This window comes from Haliotis asinina, chromosome 5 (assembly GCF_037392515.1).
Source record: "Haliotis asinina isolate JCU_RB_2024 chromosome 5, JCU_Hal_asi_v2, whole genome shotgun sequence".
NCBI classification, from domain to species: Eukaryota; Metazoa; Mollusca; class Gastropoda; order Lepetellida; family Haliotidae; genus Haliotis; species Haliotis asinina.
The window spans coordinates 12712316-12733160 of record NC_090284.1 but is presented as its reverse complement, the minus strand read 5'-3'; the positions used below and the strand labels follow the sequence as shown (position 1 = coordinate 12733160).

Sequence of the window (20845 nt, the reverse complement as noted above, 5' to 3'; positions counted from 1 at the left end):
AAAGTCACCTCGCTGGAGATACGAACAACATTGATAATCCTTTTGGGGAACACGTGGAAAACTATGTAAATAACCACAACTTTAACGAATGTGAGGATTGTATTACTTCTCACGAATACCGTGGTGACCGTATAACTTATAACGAGATAGTATGTGCAGTAAAAACTTTGAAATGTGGAAAAGCACCCGGGGAAGATGGTTTTCCAGTCGAAGTTTTCACAATGTATTTCTCTATTGCTTCCTCTCATGAATAATCTGTTAAATCGAGTTCTAGATAGCAGTGTTTCCCAGATGCCTGGAATGTAGGACTGATAGTACCTCTGCATAAGTCGGGAGAAAGTAGTGACTGAATACACTAAATAAAATATTTACCACTGTATTAGACAATCGCATTAAGTGTCTACACGCGAACTTCTATCAGAGTGCCAAGTAGGATTTCGAGAAGAATATTCAACTATGAACCACATATTTACTCTTAATAGTATTACCCATAAATACCTACGGAAGAAAGGGGGAAAGTTTTATTGCCTTTCCGTAGACTTTAAGAAAGCGTTTGATTCTGTTAGTAGAACGAAACTGTCATATGTTCTACTACAGTCAGGAATACATGGTAAACTCCAACGTCTTTTACCTATTATGTACACCGACGTGAGAGCATCCGTCAGAATTTATAAACTTCAAATGAGTGATGTATTTGATACAAATGCGGGAGTCCGGCAAGGCTGCATTTTATCACCGATTCTTTTCTTGTTATATGTCGAAGAACTTGTTAAGGAACTGTTATCAAATGATACGAGAGATGTATTTATTAATGAACATCTCAGAGATCTTGCAGATTGCAGATTGTGTCGTGATCCTTGCTGATTCTGTTGTCCAATTACAATGTTAAATAGATACTCTAAATGAATATTGTCTGAAATGGGGCCTCGAGATAAATATGAGTAAAACTAAAGTAATGGTTTTCAAAAATGGAGGTAAAATTTCCAATAGTGAAAAATGGTTTCTCAACGGCCAAACACTGGAGGTGGTATCATATTATAAATATTTAGGTATCATATTTGCTTGTAGAAATATATTTTCCAGAGCCTGTGAAGCAATACCTGTGCAAGCCGAACGAGCCCTACATGTCATAAAGAAATCCATATGTAAATATAAAGAACTACCGATCCACGCAAGTTTTAAAGTGTTTGATGGGAAAATTCAACCCATTTTGCTGTATGGTTCTGAAATATGGGGCACTAGGATAAATAAGAATATTGAAAAGGTACATTCAAATTTATGTAAGTTCCTGTTACGGGTTAGTTACAGAACCGCGACCAAGGTTATTTTAGTTGAATGTGGACGTTTTCCATTATTTATTAACGCCCGCTGTCGGGTTATATCACATTGGCTAAGATTGATGAGACAACCGATTTCACGATATTACGATGTAGTTATGAAATGCTTAAAACATTAGATGATACATGAGATACTGATTGGGTTTCCTTCGTCAGAACTATTCTTTTTAGTCATGGCTTTGGAAATGTATGGCTCGCTCAAAATGTAAGCAATGCAGAATATTTCATCGAAGTATTCAGGCAGAGATGCAAAGATATTTATCAACAAGACTGGTACAATAAAATAACTTCATCTACGTCTGTAAACTTTTATACAGAATATAAATACTGTATTAATACAGAAATTAACTTTTCAAAGATTAAATCACCACAACTTAAGCGTGCGCTCACTAAATTTAGATATAATGCCAAGTTACAGTTTTAATGTTCAAATGTACGATTTGCCAAAACTGTAAATACAATATATACCCAGTGTCCATTCTGTAATCTATCGCAAGAGGATGAGTACCATGTACTACTTATATGCCCGCAATACTCAGAGTTTAGAAAAAAATATCTGCCTAATTTCTTTCATAACCAACCCTCGAGACAAAAATTCTGTATGCTGCCCCGCACAGAAGATACGGACCTGTTCAAGCTAGCTCTTTTGTCGTACCACATACTTAGGTTCAGAGAAAGTAATGTAAATTAAAAATGAGTGTCTGTAGATTTTTTCATGTAATAGCAACATACGAAGTTACAGGTAGCGCATATATGCATTGTAAAGATTTCTCTCAGATGTACTATTGGCCATAGGGCCACATATACAAATAAACTCATTAACAATGACTTGTATATTGTAAATATTCCCACATTCCTTGTACTTATATGTAATTCGGGAATTATAAACACGTCATGCAATTAACCACATTCATTATGCCGAACGACGCTACTAAGAAAATGAACGAAATTCTAAATCACAGGTTCGATGTGAAGACGCGTCACTCACAAAAGATCAAAAGACTATGCGGGTGGCTAGATGTGAAGACGCAGCTACTCACAAAAGATCAAAAGACTATGCGGGTGGCTAGATGTGAAGACGCGTCACTCACAAAAGATCAAAAGACTATGCGAGTGGCTAGATGTGAAGACGCAGCACTCACAAAAGATCAAAAGAATATGCGGGTGGCTAGATGTGAAGACACAGCTACTCACAAAAGATCAAAAGACTCTGGAGGTGGCTAGATGTGAAGACGCAGCTACTCACAAAAGATCAAAAGACTATGCGAGTGGCTAGATGTGAAGACGCAGCACTCACAAAAGATCCAAAAGACTATGCGGGTGGCTAGATGTGAAAACACAGCTACTCACAAAAGATCAAAAGACGCTGCGGGTGGCTAGATGTGAAGACGCAGCTACTCACAAAAGATCAAAAGACTATGCGAGTGGCTAGATGTGAAGACGCAGCACTCACAAAAGATCCAAAAGACTATGCGGGTGGCTAGATGTAAAGACACAGCTACTCACAAAATATCAGAAGACGCAGCTACTCACAAAAGATCAAAAGACTATGCGGGTGGCTAGAATCCTGAATGCACTGTTCATACAAGTGAACAGCAGATACCCGAAGGTCATGCTCCGACGCATTGGTGATTATCTACCCAACAAAGTTTTTGGAAAGTAATTATTCTTATTTATTGTTGATATAGGTAATTATTTATCATGTATTATTTTATGAGCAGTTAGGATATAATGAAGAACGTATACCGCGTGTTACAATTCAGCAATCTTTAATATCCATACATCAGTGCATGGTCTTTCTCGTGAACCCTGACTATCACAGCGGAGTGAACCTGCTGCAAACCATATTCGCTGCGCTTGTCCAAGTTCACAAAGCATCACTGCATCCACAAATGTACTAAGTGTTTACGGGTTTGGCTAATACAGTATGGTTATGTAGTATCAACAGAAGTGTACTGCACTCCAAGGGTTGTAACAACACAGTTGACTCCAAGATTAATACCCTCAGTCACACCTGGAGTCGATCCCAACACCAACAACGCTGGATAACTATCCACGATGGTTAAGTCAACTCCCAGATCGCTCCCCACTAACATCCAGTTAAATACCTTACATATCATTCGATGACAAGTATTTATATAGATACAGCTTATGTATCATTTACTGACCAAAAGATAATTATGTAATTCATTATTTCGGACCCGACCTCAGAGGAAAGTGAGGAAAAACAAACATGCGCTTTTTTACAAGTCATGCTACTCGAGGTAGGGTTATGTGTGAACTATCCTCGCGGATAGATACATCTACTCTCTTTTTTATATATATGAACTCCTCAACTAGTCTCGCTTTGATAATTAAAAGTGTTGTCAATACTTAGCTACTATTCAACGAGTAGGATTCCGTTTCGGGTTGACATTACAGGGTTCCCTTTTGAGGAGCCTTTTTCTGAAATAATTAATCCCTTTATAAGCTTATTCATGTACCTATCAGAGGTATGGGAATGTTGTTGTAATGCTATCCCCGGAATATATACATCCAGTACAATCCATTATTGATCTTGTTAGTGTATTTTTGGTATTATTGTTTAGGTAACTGAATTATTCCGTTTAAACCACTTTGCGCTTGCAATACAATTGGTGTGGCATACATGTATATGTTGTGTTTACCAGTAATTACTAACTGAAAGCATCAATTTTACAAGAAAGTTATGTTGGGGAGAGGGTAGTAGTAATCCTATCCTCGAATACCATGAAGTGGGTTGTGGGAAAGCCACATTTCGAGAATTAGTAGCTGATTTTGGTGTGGCTCTAGCGGTAATAGTTACGGTCAATTGATTACAGAATTTGGCTTTCGCGAAGTATGTTGTCAAAACAAACCGGACGGTGCTTATAACTACCGTAGTAAACAACAAATATCGTGGTCTCATTCTCTTTCTTAATTTAGATTACAGTGTTTGGGGTCATTTGAAATTATAATGAAATAATAATGAAATAATAATGAAATAATAAAATAAATACTAATAAATAAACAAATAATTATGATTTGATCAGCTGTGTGCTTATAGCCACTGTAATAGTAACTTCACTTCACTGAAATCACTTCATTGCAGATGCAGAAGGTCTCCCACATGGTTTGCATACGTTATCTCATTGAGACTCTGGTTTAATAGCTGCTGCTTCAAAGATGCTATACGTGCATCTATTGCACGATATCTCCTTCGACGTGAAGGTTCTTTGGGCTGATGTGAAAGTCTGAGTATGGTGACCTCTGTGAGGGACTGTTCCCGTTGGAAGAGCTGGATTACTTCGAAAATGTTCGGATGGGACTTTTTCAAAAGTTTCTTGATTTTGTTGTGCCATCCTTCCAAATGATTATTCGTTCGGTGCCCTTGATTTTCAAAGTGATTCCAGATTTCTGGAATGAAAGCCTGGCCTTCAACCCAGCTTGTGGTTACGTAGTCCATGAAGGCAGTGACCTTAGGACTGGCAGGAGATTCCGCAACGGCATCGAGCCACACGTCTTCTATCTTGTCACAGGGCACCAGGGGCAAGGCAGCAGCTCGTCGCACCAACTTCTTGACTTCCCCATCTTCTTTGTAGTCACTAACCAGGCCTTCTTTCTGTACCCTCCTCCATATGCATTGCGTATAGTAAAAGAAGCACCCTCTCACAGAAGCAGCTGGAAATACACCTCTCACTGCATTTTGAGCTGCACGTTCAAAGTCCAGTTGTACAGTATGCGGGGCAAACTGCAAGCCTTGTCTTCCAGCAAGATCACACAGAAACTCAAACATCTGAGTGTAGCATTCTGCGCTTCTGTTGGACAGTAAACAGTACACTAGTGGAACCATGTGACAAAACACCTCAGCATGTACACAATATATCTGATCAAACAATATAGGACATGTATAGAACGTACCATCACAAAATACGGTGCTTGCAATACACAGATGTTCGATGTTCTTGTCTGTAGTGAAGATCGGAATGTCGGCGTTGACACGATGAAGGAACTGATCGCCCCCTTCCGTCTTTGCGTACTTGTCTTCAAGGTTGATTTCGGGTCGACTCTCAGGAAGGCGGGGCAAGGTCTTGTGTCTCTGACGATACAGAATGGTGTTCAGTGACTTGAATGATGGGATCTGCTTCAGCATGTCGTCTGAGATGATGTCGTGGTTCTGACGCAGTCTTGAGATCTCATCGCCGTAAATAGTAGGTATGGGAGTCGTCTCTGTCCTTGCTCTCTCCATCAGTCTTGCTTTGAAGGCGTCGACTTGAAACTCGAAGGGAAGTGGGTCGTGGGAGTGTCCCCAAATCTCTATGGCATAGAGTATCTCGCCCTCAGTTAAGAAAATGTTTGATCTCTAACTCATTACTTACTCCCAACAGGATATTTTCATTTGAAATCACCCATACCGAGACGCTCTTTAAAAAAAAGGACGGGACGCTCTTTGACAGGTAACGGTAATCGGATTAGGTAATTAAGGTCCAGAGTAGGTGAAATGCAATCAACCGTAAATGTGGCTCTCGCGGTATATGTCATTTTTAAAATGTGGCTTTCCAGGGGTGACACCCTTACAATCTAACGATCAATAATACTGCGTTACTCATGTCTAATCCGCTGTATTACTTTGTTTTACGTCCGTACAGGTTTCCACTGGGTAAACAATCCAACTCAGAGTGAGCAGCATGGTGAATAATACCCACACGGAGCATACCATCCGGGGAAATACATCCAAGTTAACGAGAGACAATGCTCGGTGTGAATGATTCAATTGTAATCATGACATATGTGATGATTTGAAGCACCGGGGTAGTTCCGTAAGTTCGACCTTTGGGTCGAGGTAAAAATCCTTTCATGTTTGATGCTGTGACAACAGTGTTGTTTTAAGGGATTATGACACTGGTATTCAACAAAATGTGAAATGTGTTCACCACTCAGGAAACGAAACATGGCATGGGTTCGAGAGTGTGAGTGAATCCCATTCAGTGACTTTGATTATATTGCTTACTGGTGGGTTATTCAACTTCTTATATAAACTTGCATGCTATAAGAATGATGGAAATGGCAGTTTTCATCTGTCATACTCACAACTCCGTTATGACAAGTTTCTTCCCACCTCTCGTGGTGGAAGATACCTTTGTGCAATGGGTTATATGTACAGTGTGAACAAGAGCAAAGAGGAAGAATGGATCTCGTAGAGATGCCTTAAGAAAGACTGCAAATCAACAGTCTCCACAGTGAACGACATCATTTCGAAAGTACTTAGCGATCACAATCACGAGCCTGTTCACACTGAAATAAAGGTAATTTTTTCGACAACTTTACACGATCCACGCCAAGATATCCGACCAGATGTTTCCGTTGCTCTTCCTGTTGCTGCCAAACAGGGAGGAAGACTTACACCAGAGTTTTCCGTCTCATCAAGGAGACAGCAGGAAACTTTGGGCTCCAGCTGAACCCAGACAAAAATACATGTGAGTCACATGACGTTACTTTTTCATTCTCATCTTACAACATTTTTTACATTTTACCATACGAATACCCAGAACAATTCCTCCAATAACCACTATCATTGTAACGGACGCCGTTGACGCAATTGTGATAATGTCCCCTGCTGGAAATATATAACGGATGAATAAGTTCGTTCTAATATACATATTATTTATCAATTATCAATGTCTTCATAGTCATGTTGATTTCGGATCTATTTCCATTCGAATTCACTCCTGATCTTAAAAGCTGAACCATTTCAAAACTACTTACAAACCGCTTACAAACAATAAGGAAAAGCAAACAACTAAACTTATTATTCCGAAATTATAAATATTAATCACACCTCTCTTATTAATGTCTGTAGCTCTTGTTAGTCATAGCTGAGTTGTCTTTAACAGTGGTACTTCCAGCATTGGTAGTTGTGGGAACATCAACTGCACCGGTGTTAGTAATAGTGTTAGCAGTAGATATGTTACTGGAACAAACAATGCTAACAACCACATCGAGCGTAGTAGTAGTAGTACTAGTAGTAGTACTAGTAGTAGAGGGGGGGGGGGGGTCGTCAAAAGCTGGGTGGTTATTGCATTCTTTTTAGTGGTATCTGAAAACAACGACGACAAAACTCGATAGAGAACTTTGTAAGTATCACCTTAGATAAGAGATAATTTTCCCGCAACTTGATATTGTTCATGGATGTTGTTAAGTTATATCTCGGTAGGTCATCGATGTGTTCATACGACGCCCATGGCGCGCACGCACACGCACACGCACACACACACGGACACACACTATCAAAAATTCTTAAGCATGCATCAGTATTATAGTATTATTAAGTCGTCACATTTATACAGACGCTATGCACTTTACAACGATACCTTACTCACCAAAGATCCATCTTGTTTCTGCGAATATTCATCCCTCCTCCTAGATTCATGCTCGATAGTGTCCTAAATCGATGATATCTCGTTCGCTGGAATTCGATACATATTATTTAGAAGTTGTATTTAGGAGATTATATTATATTCTATGTAAGAAAATTACGAAGTTTATCTCTGCATGATGGCAATAATAGCGAACTAATCGATCGATTACGAAGTTATCAATGCACGTTGCGCTGTTTAGTTTTTAAGACGCGCCTTACATAAATGCCAATTTTATATTCACCCCGTGAACATTTCATAGGGCGAAACGTTCCAAGCCACTACCTCGGGGTAAAAATGAAGAAGCGCTCTCCACACTTCTTCGTTTCCAAAGTATTAGGGGGTGTTGTAACCACCCTGAGCAACAATTATCAAAAATAAAAGCTATAAACCAAAGAACCAAGTCAAAGGAATCCATGGTTGGTGGTTGATGTGTAAGAATGGATTGTGCGTCTACTCGGGTAGATGCCGACCAACAATGTAGCTGGCGTCCAGGGGTAATTATCCAAACATCTCCATCGATATCGAGGAAGGGTAGATGGAATACATACCCATTAAGTGATGTAGAGTTGACATATATTATCACGCGCTATTGCTACCCCTGCCACACACATCCCTCCTCCCTATACCGTAATATCAAATCAGTTGTCTTTTATAATGCATATTAAATTAAAGTTGTACAAATAATAATATGAACGTATTAGTAACCTAGATATAAACAGAATAAAATGTCACAAAGGAGAAGTTATAATGTAATTGTATGAAAGCACTTTCAACTATCCGGTTTGCACGTGACAGGAGGTATCTACTACACTGGACATACACTACATGCAGTTGAAATGGAAATAAATGAACCGTCTCGAAGGGGGTGGAGAGATTACAATGTTAATAAACAAGGTATTATATGTTGGAATGTTAATTATTTAGCGATTTTTTTAAACACAGCCACATCGAACCTATAATGTGCGGGAGTGTATTTTCTGTATATTTTGTTATTAAGTAATAATTATTATTGGGTCACAACATTTAGTGTTTTGAAAAATAGTTATTCACAAAATGAAGAACAAAAATCAGAGACTTATGAGGTGGAGTTTGACCTTGCAAGGGTTCAATCTTGTGATTGTGGCATCCTACAGTGTTGACGATATTCGTAAGTGCCCGAACTTTCGGGAAATCACTTAAAATATATAAAAAGGCTGGTTGCCATGTTGAGGGCGACACTCATTCATATTTACTGGATATACATGACTGCCGACGCTTGATAATCAAAACCCGTCAACGCCTGACCTACATTATCTGCTGTCATACCGATCGCTGTGTTGACATTCTGCATAGTTAATTACCTCTCGTACTGAGACTTTGGTGAGTTTGATATATTATATTTTTGTGACTTAGATTTTGTCTCTCTTGAATCGTATTTGTAATCAGCATTGTGACTATTGACTTGTGACTTTGTATACCTTGCTCTCGTTGCATAACAATACAATCTGAACGCTTACGAGAGAGAGAGAGGTTGTACACTAGTGCGTTAACACCCCTCTTGAACCCGACGTGTTACATAAGGAGTGTAAAATTATGTAGATGATGGAATGGCAATATACTAAAGGCAGGATTTCTTTTAAAATCACCTCTACTAATGATCCCACGATGCGATGACGATATGTCTCTACGGCTGTATGTAGTTCACGCTGGTCAAATCACGTGCTTGCCACGTATGCCCTCGTGGCATACTCACGAATGGCCATCGATGTCTTGGTCCTTCTAAATGATATAATCAAAGGTTCACAATAACAGCATTATCTGTAAATGTGATTATCCGCGATAGCTGGAATAGGTATATAATACGGATGACAGTCACAAATCAGGGGTGGCTGATATTGATATTAACAAAGGTGGGGAGTCTGTACTGCCCACAACACAGGTTACGAAAGGAAAACCCTCTCCAATCATTAACAAGGATCGTATACGAGGCAAACAACAGACTAACAGTAAACGAGCGAAGCGAGTAAATGGGACCACAACCACGAGGTCGAGGACAACGAAACAGTTATATTGACTGATTCGGAATCATCTGTCGAAGATATGATCCAACCAAGGAAGAGATCCATCCATGTCTGTAAACGAACTATACGATGAAGATTTTGAAGTGATATCCAGCAAAAGGACTATTTCTATGGATATTGCAATTGTACTGGGATATTACGTTTTTGCAATATGCCAAAATGGGAATGTTGGAATTTTATTACGACTTCTTAGATCATTTCATTGATCGGCAAGATTTCGAACTTTTGGAGACAGACACGGATTCTTTGTAATGTGCAATCACGGGAAAACGTTTGCAAGATGTAATCAGACCCGGCAGGATGGGAGAGTTTGAACAGATGTTACATGGGTATTGTGATAGGAATAATATTAACATATTGAAGCGGACAACAAATCACATTTTCTTCCCAGACAGTGCTCTTTCCAACATTTTTAGGGACGAATGTCAATGATTTACGTTCTTGATCCGATTGTTTCTTCTCTGTTATTTTCTTCCTTTTTTTTTCTTACAAATATTAACAGGTGCAGTTGTGATGATATTCGGCTCGTCGGTCGATCTTTTCCTCAGGTTGGGTATTCTATCCACTGTTGAATAGTTGGTTGTTCCGTGTTTTTTTTTCATTGCGTCCTTCAAATTTACCCTTTTCTGTAGTAAGAATCACGCCATCACTGTTGTTACTGTTGACTTTATCATTCTCTTGAATCAGTCTTTCGTATGTCGTGCGGGGTATTAGCACACGTTCTCGAGCTCGAATCGGGGACGAGAACCGCTGGGGGTTGTTCATCCTGTTTGTCAGCGTCTTCCTCTTTCTCTTCTTCGTGATAATCTAATAATCCGATAATTAGCGGGAGTAAATGTCTGATCTGTAATAAGTTTCTTCATGGACGTTCTACATAGATTACGTTTTTGTCCGCTATTCGACGTAGAAAAGACTTTTACGCCTCCAGTTGCAGTTTTTGACTGCGACATATGGGTATGTTACCTTTTAAAATGTTCAAACATATCTCAGCTAGGGTATCTGTCTGCTGATTGTTCATGGTCTGCAGTACTGCTCTTCGCTGGCTGTCTGAGGTCGTATCTCTGAACTCAAAGAAAACATTCCATTGTCGGGTAATGATGGTCGATGGAGTTCGTCCTTGTTTCTCATTCTGGTGAATATATGGTTAAAACTTTTTCTGGAAATATGTGTGTCCTGAACTGAACTTGTGGATCTCCTCTCGGGGAGAGATCTATCATCAGATAGCCAAAAGGATGGTTGTTGGTGGATATTTCATACACATCGAGAAAAAAATGTCCACTTCGCGGTAATATCTGTCGTCCGAAAGTGGCCACTTGAGATCAATCTCTTCGGTTCTTAAGCAACACAATGTAATGTGAATTGAGCGATATGGTTCTCGCGTACGTTCCATAGGAGGTAGACGGGAATAGTGTCTGACTGAGAGGACATACTCATATATTTAAGTGGTGACTAGTCGTTGTGAACAGTTTGCACATGTTAGGATCACGTGATACCTCTTCAATCAGATCATCGATGACAATCTGTTTGCGATGTTTGCCATTATCGCTTTCTCCAAAATAGTTTCCTCATTCGGTAACCCCTTACGAAATCCGATTATGGAACCTTTCGTCCTTGACATCACATCGTAAAGATCCCACCACAGAGAGTAACACCATGATTTTTGTAACATTTTGATCAAACATGACGTTAGCGTGATCGATTAATTTCTCGGTGAACCACGTTTTACCGAATTGTGTCGAAGCGCTTATGAATATGGTAGATGGAGCTAGAAGAAGAAGTACCGCATCTTCTTCTTCTTCCTGCCTTTTGTCGTTGTTGGTTTCAAAGCATTCACTTTGCGAGTCGTCCATCCTTCGATCCATCGTAGCTAGCTACTGAGACATATCGGATATCTCATATGTTTATATCGCCACACGTAACAATCATTCTGTAATTCGTCATGGAAAATGAACTGATGATATCAACCATTGAGAATCCTATCAAAACGAAACAGTAGGTAATATATAACGTAATATCCACACGTATAGCTGTCTAGTCCTTGAAGACGTCTTGGATTTGATCCAATTACATTCTTCTTGCTCGCAATAGCTGCGATAAATCTGCCCGCTTCTTCGAAATGTTTAGTGATCGACATCTCGAATAACTGGACTTTATTGTTTGAAACATAGACAGCAAACCAGTGTTGACCAGGTGATGACCTATCGCCTATATTAACGATGATGGTGCATAGTGATCGATTGCGCATTTTGGTGACTACTCCTTTGGATAATTCATTTTTAGCGTAAATTCCGAGTACGTGAGCGTGCAGCACGGGGTCGCATTCAATAGTACATTCCACCTGTCTTGTATTCATTCTTGTTTCCCCTTTCTCCGTCATAAAATAATATTTCTGGATTTGTCAGACTGAAATCAGGCGCCGAACTCTGCATACGCTATACGCGTAACTGTTTCTGCCAAGGCGGATCGATACTGTGCTTCAAGTCGGATGGAGCCTTGCTTGCGTAAAGGTAGGTAAGAATGTTCATTCGCGCGTCTGGACGAACGTTGGTTCTATAGGAAAGACGTAGAGGCTATAACCTCCACCGAAGTCTCCCCTTTCGAGATATATGGTGGTCAGTCCATCGACCTCATCGACTCGAACAAAATCACCAGCTTTAAATTTATACCTTCTTTTATAATTGTGTTTCTTCATTGTTGTACTTGTCTTGGGTTTATATTGGTCGTCGTGTTTGATGACGTTGGTGTTAGTTCTTTCGATTTCGGGTGAATAGGTTTGAAACCACATCTCGGCTTCGTTGTTCGGAGTGATATCTACAGGACTCGCACCCTTCAATTCGCTATGCGGACGATGATTGTAGTTGAAAATGAGGTCGGGTAACACATCAACATATCTGTAAGTATTTTTTAATGTAAAGTACCTGAATGTTAATGTTCTGAGTGTGCGAATAAATCTTTTCGCGTAGTTGGCCTTGACGTCGGAATTGTGCGTTACGAACTGTTTTACATGGAATTTCTTAAATACCTTTTTCATTTGTTTGATCTGAAATTCTGCTCCTTTATCAGTCCTAAAAAGGAATGATGGTTTTCCTATAGATGCGAGCAGCTTATCGGTGGCATTTGCAATGTTTTTGGCTGATTTATCTTTCACTGTGCTAAACCACACATATCTGGGGAAACAATCTATTAGTATAAGGATGTATTTTATTCCATCATTGTATATAACTGTGTTCCTTTTGAATTGTCTGGGTGGTGTTCTGTGAAGGGTATAGACATCTTGTTTCTGTAACCATTTACTCACTTTGTATGGTTTCACACTGGGATGATTATTTCTCAAACTTTTGAAGAATTTCTGTGATCCCACGAATGCTCCTGGATTCCTTGGATTAAAGTAAGATCGTTGAAACACTTCCTCTGTTGACATTCTTATAAGTTGTAATATCCGGTTTCCCTCGTGTGAAATACGTTTGACCAGTCCCATTATCCACTGATCCGTTTTCAGTCTCACGTCTCGATAATCTTGGCACTGGTACTACAGTGAATACAGGGGGATACATTCCGTACGAACGGTGTTTGAGAAATGTACGTTTTCCACAATCGAGTGACTTCGCATTCATCAACTGTTGATAATACTTCCCTAACGCAATGCAATAATTAATTCTTTATCATAAAACATAAACTTGATTTGAAAGGGGAACGAGTTTTGTATCCTATTTACTACCCACGTTCTAAAAAATGAAAATATCGTTAAAATAAAGCAGTATTTTGCTTCCTATATAGAGCCATGTAACACATATTGGTGATTGGAATGTCAACCGCTTTCACTCCAGGAAAACGTACGCTGCGTAGAGGCAATGTATTTCCTACACGACGCCAAATCACGAGAAAATAAACAAATTTAATAATTATTCTTTTCAGTTGAGGATTTGTTTTGAAAAGCAATAATGTAATTCATCAAAACACTTGTGAAGTGTAAATATTTTGAACTTGACTACGTGAACTAAATCTTGCCTGAACGTCAGTCGGCCATCACTGTCGTACTAGTCGTCATGTTGAGAAGTGTTCACAAAGAAGAAGATTCTAGGGAGCATGTAATTAGGAGCGGCAAACTCAACAGCAAAGATGAATGTGAATAACTGGGAACTGTATGTCTCAAATATTTGAGCTTATTGTTCTTCATCGGAGGACGAGTTACTGTAAATTAATTCGGCGACGCTTTGCGCAGGATGCCAGTGACGCCTTCTCATCTCGGCTTGGAATTCCCACTTGTCGAGATTCGATGTTTATGTTGAAGAGTCTACCGAAAATTGGGTGTGAAAACACAGCCTGCAACCTCGAAATCAATAACTTTTACGGGCAACGCCATATTTGTTTACACTCATGAGAGGCCTACTAGATGAATTTGTTTACGTATTTTCACAGATTGTTTTATTTTCGTTTTTATTACAGAAACTTGAGTTATCATAGAATTGAAAATAATGCTAGTAACCACACTAAGTGAAATAAATTTTATCTAATTCCATAGAGGTGTTTTACATGCTCTCAGATGTGTAAACGTGAATGGAAATCATGAATGGAATGAGTGAGGAAAGTGGTACCAGTAATGTCAATGTCACTCGGAGGTGTTATGACACACCTTTAAGAAGTACCACGTGGGTAATAATGGTGTTTACCTTTTGGGTGTATGTTTATCTGGTTCGTGTATACCCTTAGAGATTACGACCAGTGGTAGCAGTTTGGTGCCGCGGAGCTGCCTATTATTTTAACATAGGGCGCTTTTCCGGGAAATAGACCACACTATACTACTAACGTCGGACCGTGCTACGTTGTCACAATGGCTCTCAGCGTCTCCGTTATCTAAAATTATCCACTTGTATAGACATTTGCTTCTTCTAACCTGATGCAAACATTTATGTAATAAAGTCTGTTTGTGGACGAGTTATGCATGTTTGAAAATACATTTTCGCAACAGATTTCTGGTTTATGCGTTTCTTTTTGGAATGGTATACATTGGCGACGGCTCGTATCTTGACCTCAAGTCAGAAGGATGTTATCCACAACACGAATGTTCAAGATATTATAAAGTCGTCTGATATATGGAGGTTTGGGGCGTCTATATCATTCTCGATATCTCGAGGGTATACGTTCCGATAATACATGGAATGTATATACGGCCCGATAATGTTATTACCTCCCTTTGCTGGCTCCGCATTCTCACCGTAGTCAATCAGCCAAGCCGCCGTTGCAACCGAGTTTGCTAATATCAACAAAGATAACGGTTGCGACTCAGATTTGGGAGAAAAAATACAGGCAAATACTCAGGCCCGAAATTTAAAAAAAATAATTGCAAGATCTCCTTCTGCCTACTTCAGAGTCCCTCTCATGATTTGTGTTGCCACGAAAGTTGTGACTGGAACGCTCAACATCCCAGCGTAGATACCTGATTGGATAAACAGCCATCCAAGGGAGGTAACAAATTCATCTGACCCAGATGCAAATGCATCGAGGGTATAGTTTAGATTTATCGGAACGTATACCCTGGAGATCTCGAGGACGCATCTATATATGAAACCCTGTCCGGGAAAACATCTCACCTATACACAACCAAACGACAGTGAACTGGACGTGTCTGTCGTTGACAGAACTGACGAGAAGTTGATGTCGAAGAAGTGTATGGATGTCAACCCCTTACAGTAAAACCTGCTCTAAATTCACGACTATTTCAAACGGTTTTTCAATTTAATCCCTTGGTCTGAGTCTATAAATCCATTTGAAATTGTTATAGTACACAATGTTTAATTAAAATGTAAATTTCTATTGATAATAAACTTTGTCCTGGAATGTTTCGACGAGATGCTGTCACTCTTCTATTGGAATATCCGTTGTTTGTGAACCAATACAATCAAATACAACAGTCCTGTGCTTTGTTCTTCATTCAGCCCTTCCTCCAGTGATATTACTGGAATCTTGCTGTAAGTCACTCACTCACTCAATCCTGTTACGATCCCATGTCCAGGTCATGTGACCCAGATATGAATTAATGTTGTGTATCACCGCATCAAACAATAGTCAACAGAAGTGTGTGACATCGAAAGCAGGTAACTATTTGATTGTTTATTTCTGCTGTTTAAAACAACAGCTCTGTTATGGGGGTGGTCTGTAAATAATCGAGTCTGGTGAATTTTGTTTGTTTCGGAATGACTATTTTTCAATTTAGATCTATTTCGATTTGGCATGGATTAGTAGTGGTTGATCTGTTCTACCCGTTTGTAAAGTGGTTAGTGGGTGTTTTCTTTAGCACCGCTCTGAGGATTATTCCAGTTATGTGGCAACGGTCTGTACATAATCGGATCTGGGCCAGACAATCCAGTCATCAACATCATGAGGATCGATGACACAACTGGGATATGCTGAAGTGTCAACCTAACCAAGTCGATGAGCCTAACCACCCGATCCCCTTAGTCGCCTCATACGGCAAGCATGGGTTGGTGAAGGCCAGTTCTTCTGAAATCTGTTCTTGATCTAAGAGTATTTAATAGTTTACGAACAATGACCTTCACCGTTGGTTAGGAACAAACCCAATGTACCAAGACAAGGGATGTTACAACCCCCCCCCCCTCCCGAGCATTAGCAAAGTGACATTTTATCGGAAGCGATTGTCACAGAGAATGTTTGAAAAAAACTGTGTCTGTCATTGTTGCGAGCTGTATTTCATATTGAGGCTCACATAGTGTTAAAAATATCTTGATAACTTCCGGATATAGACGCACGCGCACGCACTCACAATGTATACATTACAGCAAATATGTCTTCTGTGGCGCAGTAGAAATATAATTGCTTAAATTTGTTTACATAATGCGTAGGTGGTAAATTGACCTATATTCATGTTACAGTTGACGCATGGAACGGATACTTGTATGTTTGAAGACGCGCCTGTTTTATCAAACGATTCGCTCATAAAATCATTCGTGTCGCGGCGAATACTTTCACTTACGCTGAAGAATATAGCTATGGGCCGTGAGTGAAATCTTGTTAAAATTACTTGTGATAAGGCGTCTTTACAGATGATACAATTAACCCGCTTTACAGCAGACGTATCTATAGATTCAGTCCTCACTGAACTGAAACTGATAAACATCAATTTGGTAGAATTCAAAATCCAAAGATATTCAGAATCTGTTTTTGACCGTTAGATTGGATTTCTTCAGCCTCAGTGTGTTCAGGACATATGCGGCATGGAGATATTAGTCTGTTTGCAGTGATAAAATACCGACGAATTTCACTATAAACAAAAAATAAATCAAGCGCAGTAGTTGAAACAATGAAACAAACACAAGTGTGATACATGACAAGCGTTAACTTAAACCGACCCTATACATGTTAACGGTGCCTCATTAAGTGTGCATACCCCCATGTAATACACACCAATAATAGCGATTTGAAACTAGGATCGTTTGTTAAACAACTCTTATACTAAGTTCAACAAAATTTTGACATTTAAGAGTTCATTTGGCCAGGGTAAATTATGAGGATTCGCAATCTTAATTTCACTTATGCGATTTACCTTTTTGTATTAAGTGAAATCGGTATGTTTTCACTACAAACTACCATTCACTACCATTCCTCCGTTTCTACGACGTCTAACTAAATCATGCTTGTCTAACGGACGTCCAGTGAACTTTCAGGTTTCAGATTTTTTTGTTTTTGTAACGAGAAATCTTTGCCCGTTTACAGGTGAACTACAGACTTCGAAATCTCAGTTCGTGGTTGTGGAAATCGTTATGTTGTGCCGCGTGACTAGCAACTACACACTTGTGGCCTACTCGATATGGTACAATACAATTCTCTACATCAAAATATCGTCATAGTCCAGCCAACAAACGGAAAGCACCATCATCTGTAGTACATGAGGCTTGGGTAAGCTGACCTAATCGTCTCTTTTTACCCATGAAGATCCGGGTTACAAATAGTCTTCAGTAGTCCATGCATGTCGTAAGACGCCAATAACGGGGTCGGGTGGTCAAGCGTCCCCACTGCGTCGATGGAATTGGAATGTTTACAAACCGCTATCATATAGCTGGAATAGTGCTCAGTGCGGTGGAAAAAAAACAACAAAATCGTCGATAATAGCGAAGGAAACAACAGAGCAAAATAACATCAGCTGACCACATTCTCAGCTTGGAACGCTGATAAATTCCAGTTATCGGTTACACATACATACCGACGCGTCCTCACAAACACACAAACACATTTCCTAATTGACCTTCTAAAACTTCCTAACTGTTGTACTTGGGTTTACCACCGTTTTGAAGAGTATTACGCAGATTACCCAAAACCGCTAGAGACAAAAGCTTGAGTTTCCAGACTTCAAGAAGACTAATGCTTAGTCTCTGAACATATCATTTTGATTGTATCAAACAAACCTATTTAAACTGAAAAGCAACCCAAGGCTGACAAGAGATTCAGGACCGGGGGAAATCTAGACTGCTTTCTTTTTAGAGCCTTAGCACTGCATGGAGGGCTAGACTGTAGGGAAAATAATGTGGTTCAGGGACTGTGAGACAGGCTAGAGTTCAAGAGCCGGGTCATGAAGCCTGATTGGAGCCAACGCATGATTCCAAATTCCCTTCCCACAGAGGTCACAGAAAGCAATGTATTCAGACTACTTTATGTGATTTTATGTGATTTTCATAAGAGGCTAGTTTGGTAGGGGATTTATCAGTTCCGTCGTTAGAGCGTGACGTGAGTGATAAAAGCGTGAGTCTCAAGCCAAAAGCGTGAGAGCTGACCGGACCTAATACGTCACGGCGTGTTTCCAGGCTTCTTTATGGTTGTGAGAAGAAAGCTGATGCTGGTCTTATTCATTTATCACTCTAGAGATCCCCCAGAGCACGATATTGTGCTGAAAATCTGACAATATAATAGGCGCACCCGAGATGCGAAAAAACTATATACCACAAGTTTTGGGCATGCACAAGGGAAGCAACCCTGCTCAACCCTTTGCTGCACCTCGGGCGACTAAACAGGCTTTAAAACATCACTCCCTGTCATTTTGGTTGTGTTTGGGCAACGGAACGATTAGCACAGTCGACTCCGTGATGCATCTATTTTTAAGTAAATATTAACGAGGGTAAAATAAGCTGGTACAACACACTGTCTGCAGCGCCGTGTAGATCCACGCTCCCTGTAGACATTAACACATCAGTCTGGGATAATTAATGAACTATTGCCTACTCTTTCTACATACAAGATGAATCAGACGCTAGCTCAGTAATCTGATGAGCAGACCGTCACCTGATCATATTAATATCTTCTCAATCAGAATACAAAGCACACGGCATAGCCAAGAACCATACGTCTTACTTAAAGTCACAATAAACACTGACCAGTATCGTATAAACCCAGTATGTGCCTGTTCCACAGCAAGATATTGGTAGTAAATCAAATAAATCAATGTTTATTGGCAATACGTTTTCTTGGGCATATATTTTCAATTTTCATCACGCGTTACCATGGATACTGGACGTTAAGGTTCAATAGCCTTTTTAACAGGAAATGGGAAATTTTTCACGATGATGAAGACTACGGTGGGCGAGGTTGGTAATTTAAGTGACATGCTAATTTATCTGTTTTTCGTGATAAGAATGTATGTCATTCTGAGTGGGTGAAGGTGATCATGGGATTTAGAAAGTCATTTCTGGAAGACACAATCTCTCCCTGGCTTCTCGACCAATCACATCAATAGCCTGTCACGTTGAGAGACGTTGCTTGAAGTAGGGCCACTCCACATCAAATCATGGTATAATTCATATTTGTCACAGAAAGGCCAATATGAGCGAATATATCCTTGCATATCAACAAAGGGGCTGCTATTACAGCGTCCTTAACTATCGCCAGCAAAGATAGATGGAGCCACGAGCCTCGTGGAGGCTTTCTACAAAGACTATCCCGGGCCCCGTTTCACAAAACTCTCGTAAGCCTAAGATCTCGTAACTTTTCTCGTAGCATCAGTAGGTCCTGTATTGCACTATCGGAGGTACAATGACTACGAGAAAACTTACGAGATCTTAGGCTTACGAGTGTTTTGTGAAATGGGGCCCCGGCCTGTAATCCCATAACGGAAATTATCAACATTCATAAAAAGCACACGCCCCCATAAATAATGAATTGAAAATATCAGTTGTATCAGGAGTTGGCTATACTCTCCAGTACATATGGGTTCGAATCCCATGTTCGTCCCTATCATAATGTTTGGTTTGCTGGCACCTTAAATGTGCTTATCCATAAAGGACAAAAACGCTTCCCCAAATTTAGTTTGGAGTGTTCTGAGATGCTAAGATGATTTGCCGTGTTACAGTTTTCAAGAGGAATTAATCCACTCACTCCACGCGATCTCGCTCAAGGATTTACGTTGCTTTTCCAGACTCATGGCCGATAGAAACGCCGTCTAGTTTTCCGTTTTGAAGCACTGTTTCAGCAATATCACCGGTCGGAACACCAGAAATAGGCTCCACACATTGAACTCAAGTGAGGAGTCGAACCCGGGTCTTCTGCTTGAAGAGCGAACGCTATAAAATACCAGGCTACCGCCCCGCCCCGCCCCGCCCGCATGGCTAACGACTTGGATCTTCGTCCTAGCACCGTTTTGGGTTTGTCTATACCAACAATATTGTTTGCAGGCAGCGATAGTAAAGTTGCATTATTCCTAAATGCAACGTATAAAGCAACATTCACTCAACCATCCAACCTTAGTGAGTGAGTTTCGTTTTACGCCCCATTTAGCATGTAATATCACGGGCACACCAGAAATGGGCTTCACACATTATACCCATGCGGAGAATCAAACCCGGGACGAGCGAATGCCTTAACCACCGTCCCTCATCCAATCGTAATGCTATTCTAGTGACGATTACGGGTTTGATTAACGTAGTTCAAACACAGTAGTGATAAAGAGTCTGAAATACATTCAACATTATATATATTCCAGTACACCAGACAACTACATCATGAACGACGCAGTTAGAACCACCGTCTT

The 20845-nt window shown here is 40.0% G+C and overlaps 1 protein-coding gene across 1 annotated transcript; it reads right to left on the bottom strand.

The window, feature by feature from the left end:
- Positions 1 to 4437: 4437 nt before the first annotated feature.
- Positions 4438 to 11675, bottom strand: LOC137283374 (uncharacterized). The gene is made up of 3 exons (XM_067814836.1): positions 11595 to 11675; positions 6739 to 6789; positions 4438 to 5673 (listed from the first exon to the last, which is right to left on the bottom strand). Exons 1-3 carry the CDS (start codon positions 11673 to 11675, stop codon positions 4438 to 4440), a joined length of 1368 nt encoding a protein of 455 aa, XP_067670937.1.
- Positions 11676 to 20845: the final 9170 nt, after the last annotated feature.